This window comes from Kwoniella dejecticola, chromosome 2 (assembly GCF_000512565.2).
Source record: "Kwoniella dejecticola CBS 10117 chromosome 2, complete sequence".
In the NCBI taxonomy this organism is placed as follows: domain Eukaryota; kingdom Fungi; phylum Basidiomycota; class Tremellomycetes; order Tremellales; family Cryptococcaceae; genus Kwoniella; species Kwoniella dejecticola.
The window spans coordinates 1,111,178-1,138,430 of record NC_089302.1 but is presented as its reverse complement, the minus strand read 5'-3'; the positions used below and the strand labels follow the sequence as shown (position 1 = coordinate 1,138,430).

The 27,253-nt window shown below is 47.9% G+C and overlaps 10 protein-coding genes across 10 annotated transcripts; 4 read left to right on the top strand and 6 right to left on the bottom strand.

Moving 5' to 3' along the window:
• Window positions 1-1,569: 1,569 nt before the first annotated feature.
• On the top strand, window positions 1,570-5,842 carry I303_101865 (uncharacterized protein; the record flags this gene model as incomplete). The annotated part of the gene is made up of 12 exons (XM_018405347.1): window positions 1,570-1,985; window positions 2,086-2,138; window positions 2,244-2,366; window positions 2,447-2,521; window positions 2,639-2,984; window positions 3,075-3,472; window positions 3,545-3,683; window positions 3,742-4,401; window positions 4,484-5,237; window positions 5,382-5,507; window positions 5,583-5,681; window positions 5,816-5,842. The coding sequence occupies 12 exons, from the start codon at window positions 1,570-1,572 to the stop codon at window positions 5,840-5,842; spliced, it is 3,216 nt and encodes a 1,071-aa protein (XP_018265628.1).
• A 636-nt stretch (window positions 5,843-6,478) lies between these two features.
• On the top strand, window positions 6,479-8,074 carry I303_101864 (uncharacterized protein; the record flags this gene model as incomplete). Its single annotated transcript, XM_018405348.1, has 1 exon — window positions 6,479-8,074. One exon carries the CDS (start codon window positions 6,479-6,481, stop codon window positions 8,072-8,074), a length of 1,596 nt encoding a protein of 531 aa, XP_018265629.1.
• Window positions 8,075-8,406: 332 nt separating this feature from the next.
• On the bottom strand, window positions 8,407-10,010 carry I303_101863 (uncharacterized protein; the record flags this gene model as incomplete). The annotated part of the gene is made up of 11 exons (XM_018405349.1): window positions 8,407-8,442; window positions 8,530-8,598; window positions 8,778-8,876; window positions 8,972-9,005; window positions 9,097-9,216; window positions 9,325-9,365; window positions 9,431-9,469; window positions 9,551-9,630; window positions 9,705-9,803; window positions 9,897-9,923; window positions 9,986-10,010. 11 exons carry the CDS (start codon window positions 10,008-10,010, stop codon window positions 8,407-8,409), a joined length of 669 nt encoding a protein of 222 aa, XP_018265630.1.
• Window positions 10,011-10,316: 306 nt separating this feature from the next.
• Window positions 10,317-11,122, top strand: I303_101862 (uncharacterized protein; the record flags this gene model as incomplete). Its single annotated transcript, XM_018405350.1, has 2 exons — window positions 10,317-10,470; window positions 10,548-11,122. The coding sequence occupies 2 exons, from the start codon at window positions 10,317-10,319 to the stop codon at window positions 11,120-11,122; spliced, it is 729 nt and encodes a 242-aa protein (XP_018265631.1).
• Window positions 11,123-11,238: 116 nt separating this feature from the next.
• I303_101861 (uncharacterized protein) lies at window positions 11,239-12,481 on the bottom strand (the record flags this gene model as incomplete). Its single annotated transcript, XM_018405351.1, has 2 exons — window positions 11,239-12,071; window positions 12,199-12,481. The coding sequence occupies 2 exons, from the start codon at window positions 12,479-12,481 to the stop codon at window positions 11,239-11,241; spliced, it is 1,116 nt and encodes a 371-aa protein (XP_018265632.1).
• A 423-nt stretch (window positions 12,482-12,904) lies between these two features.
• I303_101860 (uncharacterized protein) lies at window positions 12,905-15,375 on the bottom strand (the record flags this gene model as incomplete). The annotated part of the gene is made up of 3 exons (XM_018405352.1): window positions 12,905-14,521; window positions 14,614-15,131; window positions 15,234-15,375. The coding sequence occupies 3 exons, from the start codon at window positions 15,373-15,375 to the stop codon at window positions 12,905-12,907; spliced, it is 2,277 nt and encodes a 758-aa protein (XP_018265633.1).
• A 598-nt stretch (window positions 15,376-15,973) lies between these two features.
• I303_101859 (uncharacterized protein) lies at window positions 15,974-18,207 on the bottom strand (the record flags this gene model as incomplete). The annotated part of the gene is made up of 7 exons (XM_018405353.1): window positions 15,974-16,147; window positions 16,224-16,314; window positions 16,396-16,878; window positions 16,993-17,297; window positions 17,473-17,564; window positions 17,639-17,752; window positions 17,844-18,207. The coding sequence occupies 7 exons, from the start codon at window positions 18,205-18,207 to the stop codon at window positions 15,974-15,976; spliced, it is 1,623 nt and encodes a 540-aa protein (XP_018265634.1).
• A 1,099-nt stretch (window positions 18,208-19,306) lies between these two features.
• I303_101858 (uncharacterized protein) lies at window positions 19,307-22,256 on the bottom strand (the record flags this gene model as incomplete). The annotated part of the gene is made up of 12 exons (XM_018405354.1): window positions 19,307-19,518; window positions 19,587-19,974; window positions 20,042-20,154; window positions 20,223-20,527; window positions 20,605-20,800; window positions 20,861-21,079; window positions 21,137-21,237; window positions 21,303-21,529; window positions 21,586-21,703; window positions 21,788-21,919; window positions 22,010-22,072; window positions 22,132-22,256. The coding sequence occupies 12 exons, from the start codon at window positions 22,254-22,256 to the stop codon at window positions 19,307-19,309; spliced, it is 2,199 nt and encodes a 732-aa protein (XP_018265635.1).
• A 1,366-nt stretch (window positions 22,257-23,622) lies between these two features.
• On the bottom strand, window positions 23,623-24,743 carry I303_101857 (uncharacterized protein; the record flags this gene model as incomplete). The annotated part of the gene is made up of 3 exons (XM_018405355.1): window positions 23,623-24,411; window positions 24,492-24,572; window positions 24,693-24,743. 3 exons carry the CDS (start codon window positions 24,741-24,743, stop codon window positions 23,623-23,625), a joined length of 921 nt encoding a protein of 306 aa, XP_018265636.1.
• A 557-nt stretch (window positions 24,744-25,300) lies between these two features.
• Window positions 25,301-26,741, top strand: I303_101856 (uncharacterized protein; the record flags this gene model as incomplete). Its single annotated transcript, XM_018405356.1, has 3 exons — window positions 25,301-25,428; window positions 25,498-25,561; window positions 25,632-26,741. 3 exons carry the CDS (start codon window positions 25,301-25,303, stop codon window positions 26,739-26,741), a joined length of 1,302 nt encoding a protein of 433 aa, XP_018265637.1.
• Window positions 26,742-27,253: the final 512 nt, after the last annotated feature.

The following is a 27,253-nucleotide window of genomic DNA, read 5'->3' as shown; positions in this document are numbered from 1 at the left end:
ATAGGGTTCATACGCAGGCGGGTGAACGTGGACGTGTAGACGAACGTGTATGTGGATGTATGTTCAGGTTGATGATAGATTTGAAGTGATGTCAGGTAGTAATCAGACGAAGTGACCAGGAGTAGGGTGCGGATAGGTGATGTCGGACGAGGATGGGTGCGTACAGTAGGAGCGGGAGGATGTTGATGATTTGACGATACGATGGTGTATGAGGCGATTGATCGTTGATTCGGTGCGATTTAATTTGATTGTTCGGAGTGTGATGGTCGCGGTAATATGGCAAAGAGCAGGAACGGGTCATGTCAGGTGGAGGAAGGGAGAGAGCAGAAGAGGAATTGACTCACACGTTATACGATGTTATCCTATTCAGTTATCACTATCTTTGGTTGATGCAATCTTCACTCGTATGTTGGGCTGATAACCAAGTTGAGGTTGTATGTAACCGTTGTTACCTGGAGTATGCGTTGATGTGGTCTGTTACTGTGATGACGATAACAAAGGAACAGGCTCGTCTTCCATCCATCCATCCATCAGGTTGATTATGCTGCATCCACGCTCTTAAGCGCATAAGCACAAGCAGCGTTCCTTGTGTGGGTGTAAGGTTGAACGGTGTTTCGGTTATTCTTGTGAATGTGGCAGTTAATGTCTGTTTACATATATTATTATGATATGACGCGCCTTGGTTTGGTTCCTTATTTTCCGATGTTTTTTTGGTCCCAGCTAGTTACCGAAAACCAGGAATCTATATAGATCTTACCGACAACAGCTTCATTTACGACGCGTTTGTACCATCTAGAACTCTCATGCACATGCATCGGGCCCGTACCATCCGACTGAGGTGGGTCTCAAATACCTAGCAGCGGTCTAAGAATGGGCGATTTAGATGCAAGGTCGATGAATATAGCTGTCCTTCGAGGATGGGTGTTGTGCCACCGTCGAAAGAGATGAATGATTGGGACGGAATGGAGTTAAGTTACCTCACCCTGTTGGATTAAGCGATTCCATGTCAGTGGGATGGGATGGACCTTGTATCCCTCATCCATCCTCATTCGTCTTTACATCTATACATCATCTCCTGCTTTTGTATATATATACCTTGCATCCATCATTAAGACATCTACATCACCTCAGCATCTTCACTCTGCATCGGCGGCTATCGCTTGGCCTACCCCAGCGATTCTGAACAGCATATCATCTGTCCTTCACGATTCACGAAGCATACTGCATCAGGCTTTCTATACGACGCGTACTTCTATCTCTCGACTTAAACCACCGTTGAGCTGCGCCGACGGAGATTCGACAGAGACTTGACTCATCCCGTTGACTATAGCTTATACCGAGCCAACCGATCAATACCGGAACATCGACAAGCATAACAACCTGTGTCAACCAGTGCGATTTACCTTCAAGGATTTGAGTCGATACGGAATTGCCTTGAGCTGGACAACGTCAACCTCCTCGCTTCCTTCACACTCTGGCACCATTAGCATCATTTCATCCCGCTCATCTCCAATTTCTTCTCCCCGTCTCCCCCTTCGACCCTTCGCGAAGGGCTAGATTCGCCCCACGATGCCGCTCTTAAAGCGTAAACCAGTAATCCCCAATCCTCTTCCATCTCTTTCCGCCGTCCTCCAACCACTCCCTTCGACATCCGCAAACGCAGGGGATCCCTCTTCCTCCTCGTCCGGCCCATCCGAAACGCCTCTGCCGAACGATGGTAAAGACGACGAAGAACAACTAGATAAATTATTATCAGTCTTCCGTGGGGAGATGCATGGCGTATCTAAAGACAATAACGCTTCGTCCACTGGTGGGAAAGGTAAAAAGGCTCAATCTAAATTAACGAACGGTAAACACCCGAATGAAGGTGATGTATCTATCAATGGAGATCAACCAAACGGGATAGAAAATAAGGCGATTTGGAAAAGTACAGATAAAGAATGTTGGTATCTCCCTGAGACGGGAGAGATCTTTACGGATTACGAGTGAGTCTTTGCTCCCCTACTCCCTCTTCCCCTTTTACTCTCGAACTCTCGGAACTTGAAATGGATTACGGTGCTGAACGATCCGACCCATATCATTCAGGTCGTTCTGCGCGAGGAGGGCCTTCTACGCTCAACCTCTCTTTCAATGTGAAGGTGAGCTTCAATTCCAAATTTCCAATTTCCAGTACCGATGATATCCACGTTATATATGCTCATTGGCTCGATCCGACTTCGCCTTACTATGATGTACCTACTTAGTGTCTGGCAAATCATCGCTCAGCTTCTACGCTGCCCTTCAGTCAGAACAAAAGGAAGTCCGTCAACTGCATTCGAGATTCCCCAGACAACTCAAAAAAGCAGTCCTGAGCTCAGTCCAATTCCGTACGTCCCGCTCGAATCCACCATTCTCTCCCCTCGCTCGAAAGCGAATGCTTGCTGATCTACTGTTTATGGTCCCTCAGAAATCGAAGGCAAATTAGATACTTTGGCAGATAAGATATTTGAGCGTTTCCATGATCGCTTCTTTGATCAAGAGAGTGAGTGACAATCAGTATTTCTATCACCTTATCTGTCCTTTTATCATATCACCCTTTTCAACGGAGATGCTCGATACTAACAAAGTGACTTGTCTCTATTGTGCTGTCCGTCACCAGAGGTATTTGTGGACGTCGACGGAGACAAATACCTTGCTCGAATAGTCAAGACCTTCCCACCTCGATCATTAGCCACCACATCCTCACCCGCTCATCCGACCAAACCAATCTTGCATCCATACGCCACCGACCTATCGTTACCCCTTGAAGAAGTGAACGAGAAAGACGATCCCTCCAAATACTTCTACAACGTCCGGCTGATAGAAGAAGGGTATCCTGAAGGTATAGCTGCTGAGTACGCCAGTGCTAATGGCCAGAGTAATGGGCCGTACGACGAAGAAGAAGAGGATGGTAAAGGGGAGAAATGGATGGGCAGCACGATGGAAGTCCAATGCGATAAGATCAGGTAAGTCATTCTTTCGTTCATTCATTCAGTCCTAAAAGCGCCTCATGAGCGAGTGCGCGTATCGCTAAAGCTACATGTATCGATATCCAGTCGAGACCGAATAAATTTCTCTCGAGCTATGTTGAAGCGATTCATCCGAGATTGCGTCGTGCGTGATGCTGCAGTCTACTCGCCGTGGCTCGTCAAGCCTTCTGTGGCGGGAAGATATGGGATCCCGACGGAGATGACGGACGAGATACGTCAAGGGATACAGCGATACAAAGAGAAACAGATGGACAAGAGGAAACGCGAACGAGAAGAGAGGTTGGGTATCACCCATGAAGAAGAGGAGGAGAAGCCGAAGACGAAGAAGCAAAAGAAAGACGAAGAGCGGAAGATGAAAGAGGAAGATCGATTGAGAGATAAAGAAGCTCGAGAGCGTGAGAAAGAGAAGGAAAGAGAAGAAGAGGAAAGGAGGAAAAAGAAAGCTCTGAAATATCCTGCTGAAGGTATGTAATCTCACGATCTCCCCCACTTGGCGTTAGTATTATGGGCTGATATGGACTCGACTGCAATGTCAGATCTGTTGGTGGAGTGGTCGGATGAGAAGGATGTAGCAGCTGGGCGAATACAAGTTCGACCTGCTCCCAATAAGACTCTCCCGTTCGGTGATCAGTTCGAAAAGCTGTTGACGACCTGGAGTTTCCTGAATGTCATGGGGTGAGCTATATCCCTTCACGTCCCTCAGCTGGATTTGCTGACCAAAAGGTCTCGCTAGAAAACCATTGGGACTATCCCCATTTACGCTCGACGAATTCGAGCAATCTCTCTACCATGCCGATCCTACGACCTTGTTGACCGAGATCCATGCTGTTCTGCTGAACGCATTGTCGGCGGACTTAGCAGCGGGCCACGAAGCTGTCAAACCGTTATCGAATTACGGCAAAGAGGGCGAACCAGATAACGATACCGATTATTGGGAAGGCAGGAAAGGAGCCACTACCGAAACCCTTGCTCCCGTGGTCGCACCCCTAGCCGAAAATTGGAAAACCAAGGAACTGTCTATCAAAGACAGTCGAAAAGGGTGGGAATCGAGTCTGATCGGTTGTCTATGGGAGAAAGGTACCCTCGAGATACTGCCTAATTACTTGGACAATATCCTTCACTTGACATTTGAGGATAAACCCGCACCGACTCGTCCGACATGGTCGACTGCTCCTAAAAACGCCAGCTCGGGCGGTATAGCAGGTTTGATACCTTCAAAACCTGAGAAACGGTATCCGACTTTGCACCATTCGCATAAATTGGACATCATCAACTTCCTCATTGAACTTGTTGGTCAGACGGAGATCCTAAGGGAGTTCATGGAAGAGTCGACGTTGAATTTGACGGAAGTTAGGAAAGATCAAGTTGAAGTCAAGAGGGAATTGAGGCGAGTGTGAGTGCGAATCGCCTAAAGTCGATGTGCAATCATTGCTTGGACCGAAATCAGACTGACGATACTTTGGGGTTGTATCTAGGCAAGCTGAGAAAGAAGCTCTTGAGCCAAAAGAGAAACCCAAGGAAGAAGGCGAAGAAGGGGATATATCAATGATGACTGACTCCGCCGATATCTCCATGAACGGTCACCCAAATGGCAATGGTAACGGTCATATCGGAAACGGAAGTAGCGGATTGGATCGAGACGAATTAGAAGATTCAGCTTCGATCCAGGATGACAACCTCTCAGACGTGGAGAGCGACCACAACATCTCAGCTACGGGCGCTTCAAGGCGCAAAGCGATGAAAGAAAAAGCGTTGGAGCGAGAAGCAGAGGAGAATCTGCGTAATCAGAAATTGGCTAAAGAGAGGGAAGAATTACGAATCAGGAAGATTGAAGGTAAACAAATTGCAGCTGAGAAGAAACGGTTGATGGATGAAGAAGAAGTGATCAATACTAAACTACGTCATCTCGAATACGATTTCCGAAGATGGATATATACGCTCAGATCGAGACCGTTGGGATATGATCGATTTGGGAATAAGGTATGGTGGATGGATGGACTGGGCTCGAGCCCGATCTTACTGGATGGCAAGGTCGTAGTGGGGACAGGAAGGATATACCTCCAAGGGGTAGATCCAGAAGATGAAGAAATCCTGAGGAACCTGGCGAGTGCGGTAGTGGAAGATGAGGTTGTGCTTCCGGAGTATGTGGAAGAGAGACGGCGACAGGAAGAGGGGCAGTATGATAGATTGGAGCCTGGAGAATGGGCGGTGTATGAGACGGTTGATGAGGTGAGTGAAGCTTGTCTCGACTTTTCTTGTCTCACCTTGTCTTGACGACGCACAAATCAAACAATGAACGCTTCTTGCTTTATCTCGATCACGATCTCGATATTGGATGCTGACATTCCATGGGTCGGTGTTTTCTTCGTGTAGGTCAAGCAATTCATGAACTGGTTATGTCCACGAGGTATAAGGGAGAACCAATTATTGAAGCAGTTCAGAATGTGGGACCCTGAGATCGAACAAGGAATAAAGAAACGAAGAGCTTTAGCTGGTCTCGTGAGTTGACATCCCGTCGACTATGACTATGATTACGCTGTTGATCGATCTGATATCGTTGAGGTTGTCGAGCAGGACAAAGAAAGTATACCTGATTCAGATGAGCCGCGGCGAACGAGACCGACCAGGAAAGTAAATCAGGATGAAGAGAAAGAGGGGTTCTTAAATTGGAAGGTCAGTATTGCATTTCAGCTCTGGGTATCATCCGCTGTTCCCATACTGGTTTCCTTGTGACTTCGGCTACGTGAGGTAGTTGGAGTGGTAGTGGACTTAAGCTGATACTTTTGCTTGTGTGCATCGTCCAACAGAATAAGCGAGCCTCTGCATCAGCATGATCCGAGTGTGGGTGATCGCAATTGATTGAAGTCAAGCGCTGTTCAATGAGAGTGTAGTGCTGTGTAGATTTAGGCTAGAATAAGTGTTGAACAAGTTATATAGATAATATGTCTTGAGCGTGTCGCATAGGTCTGAACAGTGATCGTATCGGATGAGCGAGATCAAGCCGAGTTCGTCTTGTCATGGCATGTCATATCATATCATTATACTATCCTCATTCTAGGCATTCATCACAGAGTATTCGCCCTGGTATGAGGTGTGCGATTGACGCCAAGAAATTATTCGTATTGAAATTGGACGAAGCGACATGACGTGAACCAGAGTGGAGGTGATCCATCAGATGCGACGACGTGAGACTCCCTTTGTTCACGACGATCATATCGCCTCGTTGCGTCCTTTCATAGTTCTGCATTTGACCTCGCTAATCTCGACTCGAAGCTAATGAAGCCTGACGCTGATCAGCGATACGGTACGTGCAAGGTGCGGTGCAGCCAGAGGTCAAATCGAGATCCGACACCAAAGACCAATGTACCCCTCCCTAGCCCGCCTCGGTCCATCTAAGCGGACAGGAGTGGCCCGAACAGCACGGCACAGGTCTCCGCCGAACGACGATCGATCGACGGTCAGACTGTATCATGGATATGGGCGCTCAGTACGAAGCGGAAGGCCCTCCTTACGAACATGGACATGCACAGCTGGAGCAAGAGAAAGAGCAAGATGTGACCCATACTAATCTACCATATTCATCCACAACAACCGACTTGGACACGTCCAGTCCCGTCCTCAACCTCGACCTCAACCTCAACCTTGATATCGACCCCTCATCTCCCCTCTCATCTCCTCTCAACATCCCCGCAGTGTTCAACTTCATGATCCAACACCTCTCTCTTACCAGCTACTTACCTGCCTCTTCATTACTCGTGCTCCAACGGGTCTCTTGGAAATTCTTCCACTTGATCACACCCCTTTTCTATCGGCGGTTGATAATCGACTTGAAAGACGCTAGGAATCCAACATCGATCAGTCCATTCCATTTCTACCCGAACCCCATTCCCAGATTATCGAGATTCAAGACGTTGTGTTTCCGGTATGCCCAACATATAGAATTCAGCGGATCACACGCTGCGCAATGCCATATCTTCAACGATCAGTTGGGTTTACCGAAATTACAGAGTGTGAGACTTGCTTTGCCGGCGGGGAAATATAAGTCCTTCTGCGGGAAGGAGATGATGCCCACTCAGACTCAATCTTGGCCTGCGTCTTCAGATCCAAATTTACCTGATCATGGGCATGGGCATGGGCACGGGCATGAGCATGGAATAACTCATCAGAAAGAGGATATACAGTGTGATTTACTCAGATCAATCAAGACGCATAGACTGATCATTGAAGTAGAGCGGTTTGGGAGGCTGGATGTGTTCGCGAGGAGGGACTTCTTCGAGCATGATGAGTTGATAGTGAGGATAGGAAGAGTGGGGGAGGATGCTATGCTCGGAGCAGGAGAAGGGGCAGGATGGCCTATTTTCGAAGAACAGCTAGGTCGCGACAACCGTGGTAGGAAGAGAAATTACCAGGAGCAAGGCGATGAAGACATGGTCGAGAATGAGAATGAGAATGATAGCAGTAGCAGAGGCGCAGTGAAAGACTCCACGTCTGACACCGTTACAGCCAGCCCTGCCGGTTGGATAACTTCGCTCAATCTCACACCATCATTAAAAAGCAACAACGTCGTACCAAACCTGACAATCATCTTCCTCTCCCCCGGATCAAGCAAGCTCAAAATCGCCAAACCGATCTTATCAGACGACAAACGATCAGACACTCAAAGAGTGAATCACCATCTGATAGCTCTATCATGTATCTTAGCTGTTCAAGGACTAGAAAGAGTCAAATTGGTTAATTGTGGGGTGTTGCTTTTCCCGAAATACGGAGTCAAGCGCGAAATAGATGAATTGCTCAAGATGCAAGATGAGGTCATTGATATACTGTGCGACTTGGCCGACATTCAAAGTGGAAGTGGAACTGAAAATCAAAGGCAAAGACAGGCAAATCATAGTCAAGCGCGAATTAAAGAGCAGAAGCAAAAACAAGACAAAACGGGTGGAGTGGGAATCATGAGCAAAGTGCAGTTTGAGTTGTTGGATGATTATCTGAAAGAGGAGAAACGGAGGGAAGAGCAATTAACGATTAAAGCGAAAGCTGGACAAAAGGGGAAAAGGACATTGTACTGAAAATTTGGAGGATGTCATATAGTTTGTAGTTTGCCCTAATGCTCTTGAGAGTTTCAAACTGTTTGTCGTTTTTGGTATTGTAGCTTGGGTTTTGCGGATCCGTCTTCGCCTGTTGTACTGGTATATATGTCATGCCAAGTGAAGAAGAAAGAGGAGGAAAAGAATCGATGTTAGATTCGGTTGCTATGCTGAATCAAGTACTGGTCTGACAGCTCGAGGAGCTGCTCGGTAGCTTGCTTCACCGGCAAATTCATGCATGACAACGATGCTATGGTGCAGATGATAACGATTCAGTCTCTAGTAGCGTGCTAATCGCCCTGAGGCGAGTGCACCTAGTTATCAGCCATGACCCAAGGCCAGGCAATGGGCTAGAATTGATTCAGTGATTCGCATCAGCGACTATATCTCGAATACAGGACAATGCACGATCAGATCAGTGGGATGCATAGGCTTACCTCGTAGTCGCTGAGTTCCTCGGGGGCGAACCAAAGACCGATTTCCTTGGTAGCCGAGTCGAAGGCGTCCTGGATTTTCACGAGAGTCAGCATACACCAGATATACGAGATGCAATTGCCAAAGTCGGATAGCGAGCGGCCATTGAGGTAGAGGGGTATGTGAGGTAAAGCCGAGTCGGAGAAACGAGTAGAAGAGGAGTGGATGGATGTATCGTGGAAAATACTGCAAAAATACATTTCATACTCACAGAAGCGTGGATGAGGTTTCGACCGACCGAGACGGCGTATTGACCCCTGACGGATCCGGGATCGGCATCTTGGGGGTTGGTAGCTCCCACGATTCTTCGCTGCAGTCCACCATGTTCACCATCATAATAAGCGGACTTCCTCATGATCGGAAGGGTTCGGAAGAGATGTGAATGGGGAGTTGAGCGGTACTCACACCTTGCTTGATGACGTCTTTACCTTCCCAGACCCTTCATATAATGGATCAGCAGATAAACCACACATTACGCTACGCTTGTACAGACTGAGCAAGAGAGATCAGAAGGGTGGATTGTGACTCACATGGCGACGACAGGGGTTCCTGAGGTGATGTACTTGACCAAACCGGGGTAGAAAGGTCGGGCGGACAGGTCGGAGTAATGTTCCTTGGCAAGAGCCTCCGAGGGAGTGAGGGATTTGACGCTATTATTTCCGACGAAAGACATACCGAGCGAAGAGGTCAGTCTAAGCTCACGTACTCTCGAGGGCGAGTGGGCAGTAGAAGTGGGAGAGGGTTCGAGTGATACGTACGCAACAAGTTTGTAGCCTCTTTCCTCGAATCTGGAGATGATCTGCGGCCGAAGCAAGTCAGCATATCGTCGTAGGCCGGGTAAGAAGAGGCTCTTAAATGATTCACCTTTCCGACGAGTTGTCTAGATACACCGTCGGGTTTGATCTGTGCACAACTCGTTGTCAGTACGACAATCAAATCGAGCCTAAGAGAGAGGGAGAGAAAGCAGAAGAGCGAAAGGCTCACCATGACGAAAGATCTCTCCGAGGCAGTACCTTTCTCCCCTGCGATAGTCTTAGACTCAAGGAGCAAAGGAGATCTGGAGGCTATGGAGGATCGTCAGTCTGAGTTTATACACGAGCATGATGAACCTGCAATTCTGAGTAGGAGTATCGCTCACCTTCGTACATGGCGTATCCAGCTACAGCAGCACCGAGAGCTACTCCAGCGCCCAAAGGTCGAGCAGCAGCCCTAGCTGGGATAGTGGAGAACGCTCTCGCTGAAGGCACTCTTTCCGTCAGCCATATGAATGACAGACGACGGAACACGCAATGTCATATTGATGGATTGGCGGGATCAAGACAAGACATACCGGATGATCGAGAAGCGGTTCGAAGACCTAAGCGCGACGGAAGATCAGCTACGTTGTTCTGCTCGGGAGGAAGGATGGTGGGCACTGACCTTGTCTGAGAGAGTTGGCGAACATCTTATTTGCTTTTTGTGAGGTTAGGTTGAGAGGTTGAAAGAGTGACTTTGAGCTGATAGCTTGCAGAAAAGAAACAGAAGGTGAGGAGCGACCGAAGTAGAAGTGGGACTTAGGGAATTTTGGGGGTTTAGGGCAGGGTACAGCGAAGAGTGGTGCGCGTTCTGATATCTGATCTGCACGGACTTCCGTCGGATTTCAACGGTCTGCTCGTGACAACGAAATATAGCATGCCGCCGACTGCCAGCAGCAAGTTTAAAGTGAACCTGCTCTAATCATGGCGTGAGTAAGGAATCAAAGGCGCGTCCGATGAGCAGCTCTAGGAGCTCATCGCCCAATTCACTCTTCTCCGTCGCCTCAGAAGCTCGTCAAGATGTTCAGGATCCTCAAATAGCGTGTCGGAACGCTCCCGATATACCAGGATTATGGGTCTTCCCAGCTTTATTGCCTGACGACGTTGCTCGTAAGTTCTCAAGTTACTAAATCTCAAGCAGCATGTGTAGACAACAAAGGCTGAACAACTGATGGACTGTTGAACAGGCGATACTTTGAATGCGATTGCAGCTGCGGACCTGTTCTCAGGCGGGGAAAGGGATCAAGTCATGCTTTTCGAGGGTCCGAGATCGCTCCCCAGTTCCACCGATCGGGAGGCGCCATCAGCCTCCGGAGGCTTGCCGAGTTATATCAACACGTTACATGGATGTCTCCACGACCTTTTGGGCATTAGTAGCAAGATGACTGAAGAGACGATGAAGATGCTATTCAAACAAGATCTAGCAAGACAAGTGATCCTCAACCTCTATCCACCAGGAGCGGGTATTACCCCTCATGTAGATTTACCGAATCGCTATGCAGATGGCATAATCGGCTGTTCATTGATCGGAGGATGCACGATGATCCTCTCGAAGGATGACATTATTCAGAGGGTATATATGCCTCCTCGGACTGTTTATGTCCTGTCCGAAGAAGCGAGGTGGGAGTGGAAACACGGTATAGAGGGTCGAATGGAGGATGTCGTCCGTACAGAAGATGGAGGGTCGGAGACGATATTGAGGGATTTGAGAGTTAGCGTGACATTCAGATGGATGAAAGAGGGCGCAGACCTCTTATCTTGATGCAATACGAGTAGTCGATTGTAGCACTACAAATACAAATTTCACGGTCTGATGTGAAATGCATGAATTCATGCACATATACCTGATTTCCCGCTTTAACCAGATCAAACCTGTTACTACTGCTGCTTCGATTTAGCTCGAGGACTCTTCCGAGGTGTAGGCTTACTACTTCCCTCCCTTGTTCTCGTACTAACAGGACTCTTGATCGTCTTTGACTTCGGAGGACTTGAGCTCTTTTCATTGACATCCTCATCCGCATCCAAGATGAACAACTCAGTCTTCTTATCTACCTTATTCACCTTCTTCTTTGGATTTCCTGTACTGCTAACCTCCAAGATGATTGCCTTGGTAGCTAAGAGCGATGCCAAAACAATCACGCAGATAGCTCTAGCATGCGCAACATCAACGACTTGCCCCTTTCCTTCAGCACTAGACACCTTGAACTCGCGAGGTAAGGGCGATTCTACCAGATCACTCAGTGGAGTCAAAGTCGAGCTTTGACGAGTGAGGATCAACCATAATACTCCGACTAAGCTCGCTCCCCATGCGTCCAAAGTATTCAGTATTCCCCCTTTTAGTAGATTCGGGGTACCCAATCTCCAGGTGGTCTCATTCAATCCTAGGGTGCCGACCATAAGGCCGCCCGAGGAGATGGCTAGAGCACTTAAGAGCACGTACGTCCACAGGTTGAGGTCGTTTTGACCGCCATCGAGGGAGGAGGATGAGATGAGTGATCCTAGAGAAGTAATGGTAGTTCCTCTTGTCATACCGTCTACACATGCTCCAAGGAGATTGAATAAGATGGCCGGACATGTATCGACGAAGTACCTTGATAAGCCAGTGGGAATAAGCAGGGTGTATACTACGGGGTAGATGATCCATGGAGTGGGCGAGATGAGCCATGATGGAGGTTGATTAAGGATCATCGTGGTCACCGTACTTCCTCCCCCTGTAGTCCCGTGTACCATGTATGATATTTAGCGTTTCGAATCGCAATCGTCAGCATGGGATCCAGTGTCCAGCCGGATGCTAATACGGAGCAAAAGCTCGCGGCGACATAAGATAGACAAACTTACAAGCTAACACCAAATACCCAAACAAATCCGCTAATCTACCATTCCCATCCCCATCCCTCTTCTTCCCCTTAGTCAAGCTAGCCCAGACAGTAGTCACTCGCACAGCATGTATAACGCCGAAGCGCAAGTACGGGAAATATACAGGATGGATCGGGGTGGTAGTGACGTGATGTATGAATTGCGAGACTTGAAGAACAGGGCTGGTAGGTACATCCAAGGTGATAGGTGCTAATTGAGATATTTGGGTTGACAAGGTATCGGTCAATTGCTGGATCAGTGACATCTTGAGTCCGGGCGTTGAAGTGTCAAGCAAAAAGAAGCACGATGACTGATCCGAACGTGAGGTGAGGAAGAAATCAACATACATGGCATTGACGTTCTCTTATCGCAGGACATTTCGAAGATGGACCGTCTTTGGCCGAGTGAGACGGAGTTGGCCGACCTGCAGTGACTTCGCTCAGAAATACACCCAAAGTTGGTGGACAGCCCTTGATCAATGAAAAGTGTGTTTGCAATGCATGTTCATGATGACTAGATCAATACAACAGATGTAGAACAAGGACAAGAGGTTTTTACTATATGTTTATAAATGAACCGTGAAGGCGAAATGGAAGAAGTAAGAGTGAAGTGAGCGTTATTCTATAGGTCAAGCTGTAACATGGCATGACATGTCATATTTCCCCGGCTGTATACTCCATTGTCTCCCTTACCACCTCTTACTACTTCTATCCCTATCCCTATTCGAAAACCCACTCGATCTATTACTATCCCTATCCCTGTCTCCGCCATACGAGAAACTTCCACTTCTCACTCTCGGTTCTCGATCTCTCTGATCCCTATCACCTCCAAATCCACCTGAGCCTGAGCCTGATCTTCTGTTCATACCGAATCCTCCTGACCTATTCCCTCCTCCTCCTGATCGATTACCAAACCCGCCCGATCGTCTATTACCTCCTCCCAATCCCAACTTCTGGAGGAATCCAGGCGAGAGGTATGGCGGTTCCGGTAAACCTGCAGCCTCAACTGACCAATCTTTCAGACCCTGTAAGATCTCATGGTTGTTCACGTTCAGTTGATCCGATTTACCCATGTAGTAACCTATCATCGACGTGAACACTTCTTCGATAGCCTCGGAGTCTAAGGAAGGCATCAATTGCGTGATGGCATCTTTGATACCTTCTAATTTCTCGATATATCGTTCGTCCTCCGAAGAAGCCATCTCAGTCACTTCCCTCTCCAATGCCGAAGTGGGTACAGGCTTGATTGGGATCTTGTTTAGTCGATCGACGAAGCCTTCTTCGAAAGGCAATAACACCAAATCACCTCTTCCGCCTTCTTTGCCTCCTCTACCTGTCCTTCCGACTCTGTGAATGTACTGCTCCGCACTAGCCGGTATACCGACTTGGATGACTCGTGTGACTCCAGGGTAATCTACACCCCGCGCCGACACGTCCGAGGTGATCAACACACTAGGCTTCGTATCTCGTCTATATCGCTCTGAGGCTCTCGATCGTTGGTTTTGGTCCAATCTCGAATGGATCTCGTATACATTGATATCTTTCGGCAGGGAGCTCTTCAGCTCTCGCACTAATGTCGCCGTCAACATGGTGAGCTTGGTGGTATTCAAGAAGACAATGACTTTGGAGTGCGGGTTGATGAATTGATCATGGGCGATAAGTCGGAGGATGTGCGGTATCTGATCAGCAGCAGAAGGTACGATGGTGTAATGTTGCGGGATGTGCAGGTGGACATTTGACTCGTTCTTGGGTACACAATCTATAACCTTGTGTCCTTGTTTCAACGATTTTCTAGCAATGGCGGCGATTTCCCTGGAGACCGTAGCGGAGAATAAGAAGGTCTGACGTTCTTTAGGTAGATGCGATATTATATGATTCAGGTCTTGCGAGAAACCCATATCCAACAGTGTATCAGCTTCGTCCAGGATCAATTGATCAGTGAACTCGATGGCTGATTTGACTTCTTCTTCGGAAAGTAGATCCTTCAATCTACCTGGAGTGGCGACTATGATATCTTTTCGGCCTCTCTTCCAGTCTTTCAATTGTCGATGTCTTGATTCCCCACCTACGAGCAATCGGACTTGCATTTCCTTGTGCCATGTGCAGAGCTTAAGGGCCTCGTTGGCTATTTGAGTGGCCAATTCTCGGGTAGGAGAGATGATCAGGGTTCCGACGTGGGATCGGGTGATAGCTCGTTCGTTTCGGCCTTGAGCAGCTCGATCGGGCAGAGTCCCATCTGGGTAAGGCGTCTTGATGAGTTCGTTGATTTTGTTGATTCGTGCATCGATGGCTGGGACAAGGAATGCCTAGATGAACAAATCAGAGCAAGTCCAGTCAGCACAAGTGACTACCTTATTGATCGACTTGGCTTTGTGCTAGAATTACATGTGATACTCACTATAGTCTTTCCGGTACCGGTTTTGGCTTTAACCAATAAATCCTCCCTCTCCTTGGCCTCTTCCACTTGTCCTACAGCCTCAGCATCCTCTCTAGCTTGTCCCTTCAACCTCCCACCTCCGAGGGAAGGCATCAATCCCAATACCCGCTTCTGCACCTCCGACATGGCTTTCAATTGGAAAGGCTTGAAAGTCAATGCTTTGAGGGTATCATGGTCGATCTTCCCTTTGAGCGATTCAAAGGGAACTATATCTACTGCTGGTCCAGTCCGACTGGATCCTTCGGGCGGCACAGCTGACGAAGCGGACGAGGCTTGAGACCGAGACGACTCAGTCAAGGATGGGGCGAAAAAGCCGTCGTCTTCCGCCTTGGGGCTTCTAGGGGATGAAGATGAGGGGGAGGTTGAGGATGAAGATCGTGAGGAGGAAGATGTTGGTGATTGAGAGGGTTCAGAAACGAAGAAGTCATCTTCTGATTTACGTTGAGCAGCTGCTGAGTATCCTCGACTTAATAGTATGGCTAAGACCATAAGAGAAGATGAGATTAGCTTGAACAGACTGAGTTTACCGGGAAAGCACATCTTTTCTTAAGCCGGGGAAAAGTAGGGAATGGGAAACTCACATTGTAAGCTTTGAGACCTGGTTGATTGGATCGGAGCGATAGGAGCAGGTCGAGCGATACTTCTTGAGACTAATACAGATCTTCGCGAGGCGAGGTTGCCCAGAGCGGAAGACGCTCGCATGATGGATGATCGGGGTATCATCTTGCTTGCTTGACGATCGAAGCGAGTGTGTACTTGATGCGATCCGACCAGACTTTCGTGAGAGACAATTGCCTTATTGACAGATCCTTTACTTCACTTCAAGTCGCCCTGTAGCTTCCAAGAACGATACGATGAAATCAAAGCTAATCCGGGTGAGATGACCGTCTAGAAAATAGAGAATGGTCAGGATAAAGAGGTTTGCTAGTACAAGTGAACTAATTCACCAAAGACGAAATCTCAAAATCTCTCAAAATCTCAAAAACAAAAACGGCCGACCGCGTGGCAAAGTAGAATTACGTATTCAACGATTGTCTCCATTCCAGCCCGAGCAACAATGATCATTGCAGACTTTGCTTTGGTGAGAAGCAGCTCGGGTTGGTAGCAACGAGCGAAAGATGCATACAGATGATATAATGGTTATGGGTTTCTGCACTATCGAGGAGCATTGAGTCTATTATAAAGCTTGTCAGGACGATTACAGCGGTTCTGTACACTGTCATTCCGATCAGATCAGACCTGTCATATCGAACAGCTACACGATAGCAGTACCGCCTTTTTCTGCATTCCAGATTGCAATTCTGCAGTGATCCAATCTCAATTATGGTTGTTCAACTTTATCCAGCTCGTTCTCGCCAACTTCCTTGTTATGCTCATTCACGCTCTTTCGTCTGAACAACCAAGTAGCCACGCAGATAGTGATGATATTGACCACGATCCAGGCGAGTAAGATACCTAGGTTCTCGGCGATGTCATTCTTGGTATCGAAGATGATCTGAAAATGCGCAGATCACAATCAGTTCATATTCTTTGCTTTCCTGGTAAAAGAGTCGCAATGCCAAATGACTCACGGTTCTGACTACCCTCGAGGCGTTGTAGAATGGCATAGCCACGCCATATCGGTAGATCCAAGGTTGTAACTCATGAGGCAGGGACACGACTCTGCGAAGCACGGATATACACTTGTCAGCCGGTGCGTGGACCCCAAAGGTAATGAAGGAATCAGAAAGATGCTTTACTCACGATACGTTGGCAATAATCAACGGTAAGAGGAAGAAAGCGATAAACCTCGGTCCAAGGATCGTAATCATGAATTCCGTTGATAGACCGACAGCGCCCATCCCGAGGAAAAGGGTGAACCACCATAAGAAGAACCCTCCCCCGTACGTGTAATGCGCGCCGAAGTGGATCTTGAATGGCAAATTCACCATGGCGAAGAAGAAGGAGATCACGAAGTACAGCGCTAGGGGCGCACTGATTCGGTAGATCAAGTAATGTTTCGTGGTGAGGAAGGGGGCGATGATTTCACGGACGGCATTGTTGGACATGGTGATGATGAATGAGAAAATCAACATGTAGATCAGACCGACTAAAGTGATAGCTTGAGCGACTGGTTGGTTGTATGGTCGAAGATTGACCATGCTGTACCATACAGGAGTCGAGATCGATGCTGGGGCGGCGGCGAGTGTCGTCAAGGCAGTAGCATTGTTGGCATTTGCTTGTAGGCTGAACATCGTGGGCACGTAGAACATCAGCATGTGTGGCAATAAAAGTTGATGTTGATTCTGGGATCTGGTTCGAAGAGAAGGCAAGGAAAGGAGCAAAAAGAGCTGGACTCACAACTCAGCCACAGATCTTCCGTTGAACTGGAACAAGATCACAGTCAGTGCTTGTTGGATGTACGGTACCAAATAACTGTTGACGGCAGTCTCCATCCTTGCTTGAGCGTAGAACACCTGGATCGCTTCTGAGGGATTATAGCTGGAGTTCCCGATCAGTCGAGCCTGGTTAAGTGTTTCAGTCGCGCCGGCATTGATGACGATCGAGGCCCATGCTCCTTCTTGGACGATATCATTCTCGACAGCTGCAATATCAGGCAGCTCAGATGGAGAAGTGGTGAAATATCGTAGGTTCTTTTGTTGCAACTGAACGGATGAGATGGAACGTAACCAAATCAAGTCAGCATCATGATGTATATTTAGCAACCAGTCGGAGAAAAGGCATAACGTCATACGAGAAAGATAAGAAAAGGTTGATTCTCATGAGACGACTGAGTTGATTCAAGTTTGCTGTGATAGCTGGAGATGAGAGATGACTCACCAAGGCAGAAGAGACAGCTGATCCGATTTCTCCGCCATCTCGATCAATGATTCGCACCGTCAACTTGTCTGTGTACTTATTAGACTTCCACACTGCGGCCCCACATTCGATATAAATCAATTATCAGCTTCTACAGGTGAATGCGTGATAATGTGACTAAACTCACAGGAACCCCAGTAAAATGGCAAGGTCATCCACATGACCAGGACAGTGACGACCACCGTCCCAACCAACATCTTCATCGCCAATTTCCTAAACATGGCCATTTCGGGTGAAAAGACTGATCATGTATCATACCAAACAGCACATCAATCAGCTCCATACACGTACAAGCATACCCAAAACCCAAATTGGACTCCGACCCGACTCACAGGAATATTTGAATTTCTCCATCTTCTTCTCCTTCCCTCCTTCTTCAGGCTTAATCACACTCGCAGCTATCGACCTTGCGGGCGCCAAGTTATTCGTAGCTTGCGATTCCGGCATTCGTTTATTATGCGCATCCCGACTTTCATATACCCTCAAAGGACTGAATCCGTTCGCGTCAGTCCTTGAGATAGAACGAGAATGACCTCTGGAGAGTTTTTCATCGAATGTGTCGTTTTCGCTGGTCTCTCCTTCGACTCCGACTCCGGCTCCGACTCCGGCATGATGAGATGGACCATATCGAACAGGTTGATCCTCCGGTGCAGAAGGTCCCAAGTTCGGCTTAGCAGTCGGTGTTGGGTCGGTCATAGTGGGTGTTTTGGATACGGTGTGTGTTGATGGACTGGGTGGTTGTTCCTGGGGGGTCGTCATAGGTGTAGGATTATATGATAGGTGATGAAGCAAGTTTTGTTGTTGTTGTTGATTGTTGTCCAAGTATGATGGAATGGTAGGTTATTCGCCTTATTGGTGGTGCGACTCAGTTGCAGTTCAATTCAGTTGATGAAAAGATCTTCTGGTGATATTTGACTGAATATGAGAGATCTGATATCAGACGAGTTTCAGTAAGATCCTTTATATACACTTCTTGACGTATGTATCCATATATTTCGCGGTTGATAACGGTCGCCGACCTCAAAGAGTGACTGACTTACCAATCTCAACAAGGATTACGATTTGATTATAAAGCTAAGTATTTCAACGCCGAGCCTTACTTCAGCTTTCTTGCTTGCTCCTTTTCTCGTGTATGTATGTATGTACAAAGGACACCAAGAGTGAACCTGTATCTGTATGTCACAAACGAATGAATCTACGGCTGAATAATCCCTCAGAGCATATCTTAGATGGATGAGCAATTTGCTCGGTGTTGGCTGGCTGGTCGGCTGTCACTTCTGAATGACAGCTTGGTGTTTGTTTGGTCCTATGCCCGAATTGAGTCTTTAGTCTGAGTCAGACCCTATACGGCATAAGATGTAGATCATCCCGTCATTACGAATTACGAGAGATTTCTAATCCGCAATACGAAACAGAAAACAGCTCGGTTATCAAGAAGAAGGTCCTCCAACCCCGAACCCCGTAATTACCCATTTCAGCAATTCAGCACAAAATCCCGCATCCCTCCCTCACCGAGATGCATTGATACGGCCGGCGGTAGTCACCGACACACGATCGGCGCCGGTGTTTTATCTTTCTGACAGAAAGGCGATCTTTCGAACGAGAAGCAGTGACAAAGATGCCTTCGAATTAGCTATCATACCATATCGTAATTAGATTGTCTGGCTTGTCTTGTCCTGTCGGATCAAACCACTTGAATACTCAAAAAACTGAATGATGCAAATTCGTTTTCGTTTTCCTAATCTTTCCTCATAAAATTACATGTTACTCCGTTGTCTCATTGCCATCGTCAAGACTAATGCCCATTCCCATTGACTCCATTTTGACCCATGCTACTCAATACCGCATCTGCTTTCTCCAGATCCTTCTCAGACAACTTCCTTCCTCCAGATGGAGTAGCTGTACCCGAGATTGCTGATGCGAGAGAATCAGATCGGTTTCTCGGTTTCATGACGAGTGGGAAAGGGTAATGGTTCTCATCATCGTCATCGTTGATACCCCGCCAGCCTGTCATGCCATACATCAGCTACCACTTCTCCCACGCACCCGAGAGATTGTGCTGTCAAGCAACTCACTCTTCCCGCCCATGTAATCCTGGGTACCTAAATGCTCCATCTCCTCGGTCAAGGTAGCGAAATCTCCGGGAGTCATCATACCCGTTCGCATCTTGGGTGAACCAGGTGCCGACAAAGGTGCGCCAACTCGTTGCACGCCCGTGAAGTCAGGCTCATCATCGTCAAACGAATCGGGGTAAGCTCTTCTCAGGGCCAATTGCCTAGCTTTGACGTATTCAAGACCAAGCGACTTCCAATCGAGCAATTCTGACAATCGTTCTGTTCTGTTTCTCTGGTTGATTCGCTGTCTTCTCGATTTGGTGGTAAAGGAGAGTAATTGGTTCGTCAACTGGTTGACGGAATCATCAACACCTTGTCCTCGTCTGTCTACGATGTAACAACCGTAGTCCTGCAAAGCGCATCTTCGTCAGCTGATGGTACCGCAGCAGAGAAGACTACACCATCGGGAAACTCACTTCGGGAGTTTCAAGCAGATCCTCCATGAAACATCCGAAACCAGACAGATTGGTCGTGACATTGGGGATACCCATGACTGTACATTCTGCCGGTGTATAACCGAAAGGCTCGTCTAGTTGTCCAGGCTTGTTGTCAGCCCTGAGTGCATTGAAGTGACGAGCAATGACAAAGCCGACTTACAGTAAGATGGGAATACACCCAAATGACAACCTCGAACGAATTCCTCATAATCCAGACCCAATATAGGGTTGTTCGAGTTCAAGAATTCGGGGTGGAAAATGACCTTTACTCGATCCGAGGATTGGTTGAACAACGACACTCTTCTGAATTGGTTCAAGATGGGATCATTGGCATCGTCGGCCATGTTGTGAGTGACGATGGGTGGGAGGGAGTTTCGCTTGAGGGCAAATACTCTTCGTTTCAGAGCGATCGCATCTTCCTTGGACAGGATGTCCTCGGGGTTGGGAACCTCAGTACCGTGTTCACTGATGAGGAGTTCGTCAGCCTCATCGTCGTCAAACTGTGAGAGCCGGCACAGGCTTGATTATGAAGCACGACCTACCCAGAGTACCTGGCAGCATGCTCGAAGATCCTCTTCTCAATCCTGCCAGTAATTTGCTTGACACACTCCTTCAATTGGGCTGTGACAGCTTGACCTTTTAGAGCTTCGATGGTATACGAGTTGGTGGCAGCTGGCATGATGATGAAAGCGACTACGGTCGTCTTGGACCCCATCTCCTTCAGACGGTGGTTCAATCCTGATATCACCCAATTCCGTCAGCTGCACATGCAATTGACCGTGGGGCTGATGCACTCACGAGCAAGAGACTCGATAAACATATCTACACCCTTGTTTCTGAATTCATATCGTCCAGCAGTGAACATGTATACAGTGTTCTCAAGATCGAAGTCGTAGTGACCGTAGAAATGTCCTCGGATGAAATCGTTGATCTTCTCTTTAGATTGCATGTGCATGTTCTGGAATTCGTGCATGGCAGCGAATTTGACAACGTTAAGACCGTTGGGTAAGACACCATCTATACGCGTGACAACTTAGCTGACATCATCGTAAATGCTAGGGAATTTTGGCTTACCTGGTTTTCGCTTGAGGAGATGCTCAGACTCGAAAGCGGTAATATGAGAGACGGTAGTGAAAACATCTGCGCAGTGTGCAGCTGATCTCTCGATACAGTATCTATCCGTCGCAACCGGGTCAGTCGAGGGTCTTTGCCAAAATTGTGACACGGTCAAATTGCTCACCTGTGGTAGATACCTCTCTTTCCTGCTTCGTGATCCACATCGAAGTATTGCAAGTTGTTGTAGAAGTCTACACTTCCCGCACAGAGATATCGACCGAGCAAAGTAGCATGAGTGGTGAAGATGGTAGTCACGTCGATGTGTCTCTTTCGGCATAAGGGGATAGCTAAACCAGCTTGCCATTCGTGGAAATGAGCAATGATAGCTGTGCTTGTTTCTCTTGATGAGAACTATCAAGCAAATCAGTTTCGCCCCAAACGGCCAGAAGAATGAAGGGCATGCTCACTTCTCCCAAGAACCAAGCTACCATATAACCGAAAACGATTGTCTCGTTGGTTTCATGATCATTGGGTGGGGAAGGGATACCGGCGAGATTCCAGAGATCGGTCTTCCACTCGTCCATTCTGTGTGGACACGATTTAGCTCATCTCAGCCACGCTAAAAAGTGAAAAACGATCTCTGTGTAAAAATGTCCCAGCAGAACTCACCGGTCGTAACATGATCCGGTGTCGAACAGCAACACCCGTGGGTTACCCTCGATCAACCATCTACCGTAAATGAGCTTCACACCTCGTTCTTGCATAGACTTGAGGGTAAGCGCGAATGGTGTTCCAGGTTCACTGCAAAAATTATCACTCATTCAGCTCAGTCGTACCAGCGAGTGAAATATGCCCGAGAGACAAGCGGGGGTTGGATCACGTTGAACTCACGGTTCCTCGGATTCGACCTCCATAGGAGCAGTCTTATAGCTCAAGGGACCAATTAAGCATGCTCTGTCGTTGAATCAGTCAGCTATAGGTCTTCAAGCAACGAGGTGTTCCCAACAGCTTACCGGTCTCCGTACTCCTTGGTGGTTACAGGTACTTTGGTCTTGATGACAGTGTAGATACCACCAACTTTGTTGGCAACCTCCCAAGCGCACTCGAAGAGTAATGGAGAGTGTACTGATCGCGCCATCCTGAATGAATTAGATTGAGAGGGTTATGAACAGAAAATGAGACTGTCTTCTTATCGGTAAGGAGCTGACTGATTCAGCAGAATTAGGAGATGTGTGAAGGTTGTACATGGAAGGATTGGGTTAATGAAGAGAAGAGCAATAGATGTCAGCGGCAATACCCCTTTCAACCAACGTGAATGACCAGTAGCCCAGGTGATATCGGATCAAAGGCGCGGTCATAGCGATAGTGGTCGTCATCATCGAACAACTAAAATCGCACAGACTTCCAAGCTGTCCAACCTTCGAGTCTACTTTCCTTCTCGTCTGAATGCAAGAAACCGACTACGTGCGCTGGACGGAAGAACCATGCTCACCTGGTTGTACTCGTACCGGGACCTCGTGTATTGGATTCGTATTTCTATGCTTTCGATAGACGACACAAGGAGCAAGAGAAGATGTCAAGTACAAGGTGCGAGTCGCTGGATGAAGGTGAAGGTGAAGATGTTGGATGAAGGGCAATTGGATTCCTGAGATGACAAGGGAATTGGTAGTAGTATGATGACGATTGGATTTTATGATCCTATTTTACTAAACTGGGTAAGGTGGGGCCGATATTACTGCATATTCATCAATATATTACCTAATTGGGGAAAATCATCATAAGGGACTCAGGGGCCCCCTCACTGACATCCCGCTTAGAAATGCAATTGGTGTAATTTCTCAGACGTCATTCCCACTTTGACCGCGTGTAATTGGCTGTCACTCTAAGAGGGTAAGAGGGGCTAACATGGAGCTTCGTTCGTCCTTCTTTGTGAAGTGGGGACAAGGTTCACTTATACGGCGCATACGGTTCAGTCCTGCTGTATGTGTGTGTGTCTTCCGAGAAATAAGAACGAAACCTATCGATCCTTGTGTATGTGCTCGCATTGGATTACTGATCAGTCGATGCAGACTGCAAAAAGGCGGAAAGAGTACCCCTCGGGTCGTTAGCGGACGCAACACCTAAAACCGGTGGAGTGGGAAAGACCTTTTTAGCGTCTTTCTGTGTATCCCCGACTGTTACACACACATGCATAAATCCGATCACCCCCCTCCGCAGGCTTCGGCAGAAGACGAATGGAACGATTATTGATCAATCGCCCAGCAGCTTGTTGTCCTTCTGACTGCATCTCCTTACCTTCGGTCAGAAGGCAAGGTGTTTCGAGGACAGGTGTTAGACGAGCAACATGCACGCCAGTCTCACAGTACAACACAACATGTCGATTCTTTGTGTTTGCGATATGCCTTAAGGCTCTGCAGCATTCGCTCGAAACGACAGTGGGAGACGAACACGTCTTTACACTATGTACATGTTATAACCCTTCTCGAACCATTGCTTACAGGACTCTACCAATAACTCCCTAATAACGGTACTTTCCGCCAGAACTCTTTGTTGCCACTCTCAACCTCAGCCTCGCGCCCATCTTTATCCACTTCGGCGCTATCATCAGCATCTGCCTCCATTCGTGTTGTGCTTTCGTTCACTTCCTGCACCTCAGGTAGAGGTCGAGCCCATTCTTTCCCTATCACTTCCTCGATCTCCCACTTAATCCCCTCTACCGACCTCTTCATTCCGAAGTCCACTACGAAGCCTATCCCTTTCCAGCTCATATCAAAGTAATTCCTCGGCAATTCCCTATTCCTCCATGGACGTGATCTGGACTCATGCTCTGGATCAGTCGGGTGCGATGATACTGCTGAAGAGGTCGGAGACGACGAGGGCGAGGGCGAGGGTGAGGGTGAGGGTGGTAGATAAGGCTCAATTATCCTATCTAAGATCAAGTTTCCCGTGACCACTCTATTGGAAGTTGTGTAGATCGATTGCCCTAAATCCCAGCCGGATATTCTTGTCCAAAGAGCGTTCTGATCAGTTGAAGAGGGAAATGTGGTTGAGATAGCTTTGTCCATCTCTTCGTAGCCTACTAAATTCGGCGACGAGTACCGGCCGCCATTGAGATTGAGCCATGTTCGATTGGGAGATGCCGAATTGAGCGGGAGATCATGTATTGATGTCCTGTTCTTGAACTTGGAAATAGAGGAGCCAGAGGAGGTGGTAGATGATGAGTTGCTGGAGGAGCTAAGAGAGGGATGAAGGAATGGGGAGTGCGGTGAGGTGGAAAGAAACAGTATCGCCAGCTGGATCAAGCAAATAACATGCGATAGCACATTGTCAGCCCCATTACTTCCATTTGTGACTTCAGCATGTGTAAGCTCACCAGTGATAAGCAGTACCCGCACGGTTTTATAGCTATGAAAGCTGCTGCCGTGAAAAGCAGTAAGAATATCGGTGAAGCTGCCTGCGAGCAAGAATCATGAGCGATCAGCCGAGAAGCCGCTGAAAGACGATATCGATAGGAGTATTTTGGATCATTAGGTTGGCACGGGTCGATTCGAGTCTATAAGAGATGTAAACTCACAGGAATAGGGAGAATGAAGAAGTATAGCAAAACATGCTTGATGCACATCATCTTGTTGGTGTGTTTTCGATGTTTTCGATGTCCAAGGCAAGTTCTCGTCTGCTTCCTAGCGCTATCGAAAGCTTTGCATCCGCGGCTGCTGATTGCGGACTTGGTCCAGCTGAAAGTTGACGTATCGTATGTCTACAGACAAGCCCGTTCACTCGTTGATTTTGGATGTTGCATATACCGCTTTGTCTTCGAAATATCGATATATCTGATCTGATCCTATCGCAATTCAAGACCCGCCGGAAGGAACGTATTGACGCGTTATCACTCCACCCCATACGTGGCTTTTTTTGACACCCCTTGATTACCTTTGCCCGGCCCGCGTCCGCTCGTCCCATGTTGCCCTGCTCATCTCAAAGCCAGGCTCTTTATGCAACAGTAGTATCATCATCATCATCATCGTCACCCGCACTGTCGCCAAAGCTACAACCTATATCATCTCGTACAGCTTGTCATTGGTATCTTAAGTGGACGGTGGTCTCAGAACGGAATAGCCCAGACGAAGCAAAACTCTACCAGGAACAGGATTCCCGCTCGTTCGAAGGGCATAATCGTTCACCATGTCATCCGAATCATACTTGGTAGTAGGAGGATGCGGTTTCTTAGGTCGTCATATCGTGGAACAATTGCTGGCTCGAGGAGAATCGCAGGTCTCAGTATTTGACATTGTGCAAAGGCATTTTGATAGGTGCGTCCAGGCTCAGCCGCTGTCTCCCTTACATAAGAACTAAAGCTGAGACCAATGCATGATGTTTAGCAACGTCACCTTCTTCATTGGTGATCTATCCAAGCCTGAGGATGTGCAAAATGCATTGTACAAGGTGAGATCAGCTTACTGGAGCCGTTCTTGATAGACACGGGCGAGAGAAACTGATACCGTTTTTCGTATAGTCCAAAGCTTCAGTCGTCATCCATACAGCTTCCCCGGCACACGGTATGGGTCGAGCGATATACGAGAAGGTCAACGTGGAAGGCACGCGAACCCTGCTCGACGCATGCCAACAACCCGAATCAAAAGTCGACAAGCTCGTCTACACCTCTTCTGGGGGAGTCATCTACTCCGGTGCTGAAGACATAACAAACGTTGACGAACGGGTAGACTATCCCGCTGTGCCCTTAGACGCGTACAACGAGACCAAAGTAGCCGCCGAGAAGATGGTGCTCGAAGCCAACGGGGTCGGGGGATTATTGACTTGTGCTATTCGGCCTGCTGGGATATTCGGGCCAGGTGATCGACAGATGATCAGTGGGTTTTACGGTGTCGTCAAAAACGGTCAGACCAAATGGCAAATCGGCGATAATTCCAATCTTGGAGATTTCACCTATGTCGGCAACGTCGCGCACGCCCATCTTCTCGCCGCGGATAAACTCGGCTCAGTCTACCCTTACTCGCAACTCAGAGATCCTATATCATCCATTGATATCTCGTTGGGAAGCCACAAGATACCGACGTCAGCTGCTAGACCGATCGGACCCAACCCTAACCCCAGTCCTGAGGATCTGCGGTTAGCTGAGAAGTTCGAGAAGGGAGAAGTTGATGAGAGCGATCTTAGACCGGTATTGAGGACGAAGATGGATCAGTTCTCCGCGGAGTCTGCGAAAGACGAGAACGGCGAAGAAGGGGAAGGTATACCGATTGCAGGACAAGCGTATTTCATCACGAACGGAGAACCGATTTATTTCTGGGATTTCGCAAGGACGATCTGGAGACAGCTCGGACACATCCCGCCTTATACGATCGTCTTGCCTACAGTCCTAGGGTTGATTTTGGCTACCTTAGCAGAAGTTTTCTCGAAGTTTAGCGGAAAAGAACCTGGTTTCACGAGATTTAGGGTCAGTCAAGCTACTCAACAGAGATTTTACGATATCGAAAAAGCCAGACGATTGTTGGGATACCATCCGATCGTTGGACTGGATGATGGGATGAGAAGGTGGACCGAGTGGTACAATGAAGAGTTGCAGAAGCAGAAAATAGCCATCGAGTCGGAGAAGACGAAGTGAGCAACGCATCTTCTCACTTGAATGCCGGGGATATTTTGGTAGGTCGAACGGTCTGCAGATAGAAAACATATAGCAAACGGGTATTGCTAGCCTCTGCTACAAAGGCGTGAATTTGTATTTCTGATAATTTATGGGTCATGAATCACATATGCACAGGAAGTCTAGGCTGAACCCTGGCTAGTCATTGGCCAGCTACCAGATGAAGCCAATGCGAGCGATCAAATACAGTCTACAAGCAACGGAGTCAGCGAGAAAGAGGGAAAGAAAGACAGACAGACAGCTCAAGCATGGGTGAGATGTTCTCGGAGCAAGGGGTATCTGCGGTAACCGAAGACAGCGTTCACGAAGACGACTGTGCAACCACTGTCATGAATGGGTCCCCCGCTACACATTTCGAAGGACGAGTCTGCACCTCTGAGAACTGAGAATGACGCAGTCTTGCACCTCAATGCACTGTGGCAAGGCCTGCCGCACCAATACTGAGATGAAGAGCGATGAAGTCGAGCGAGAGA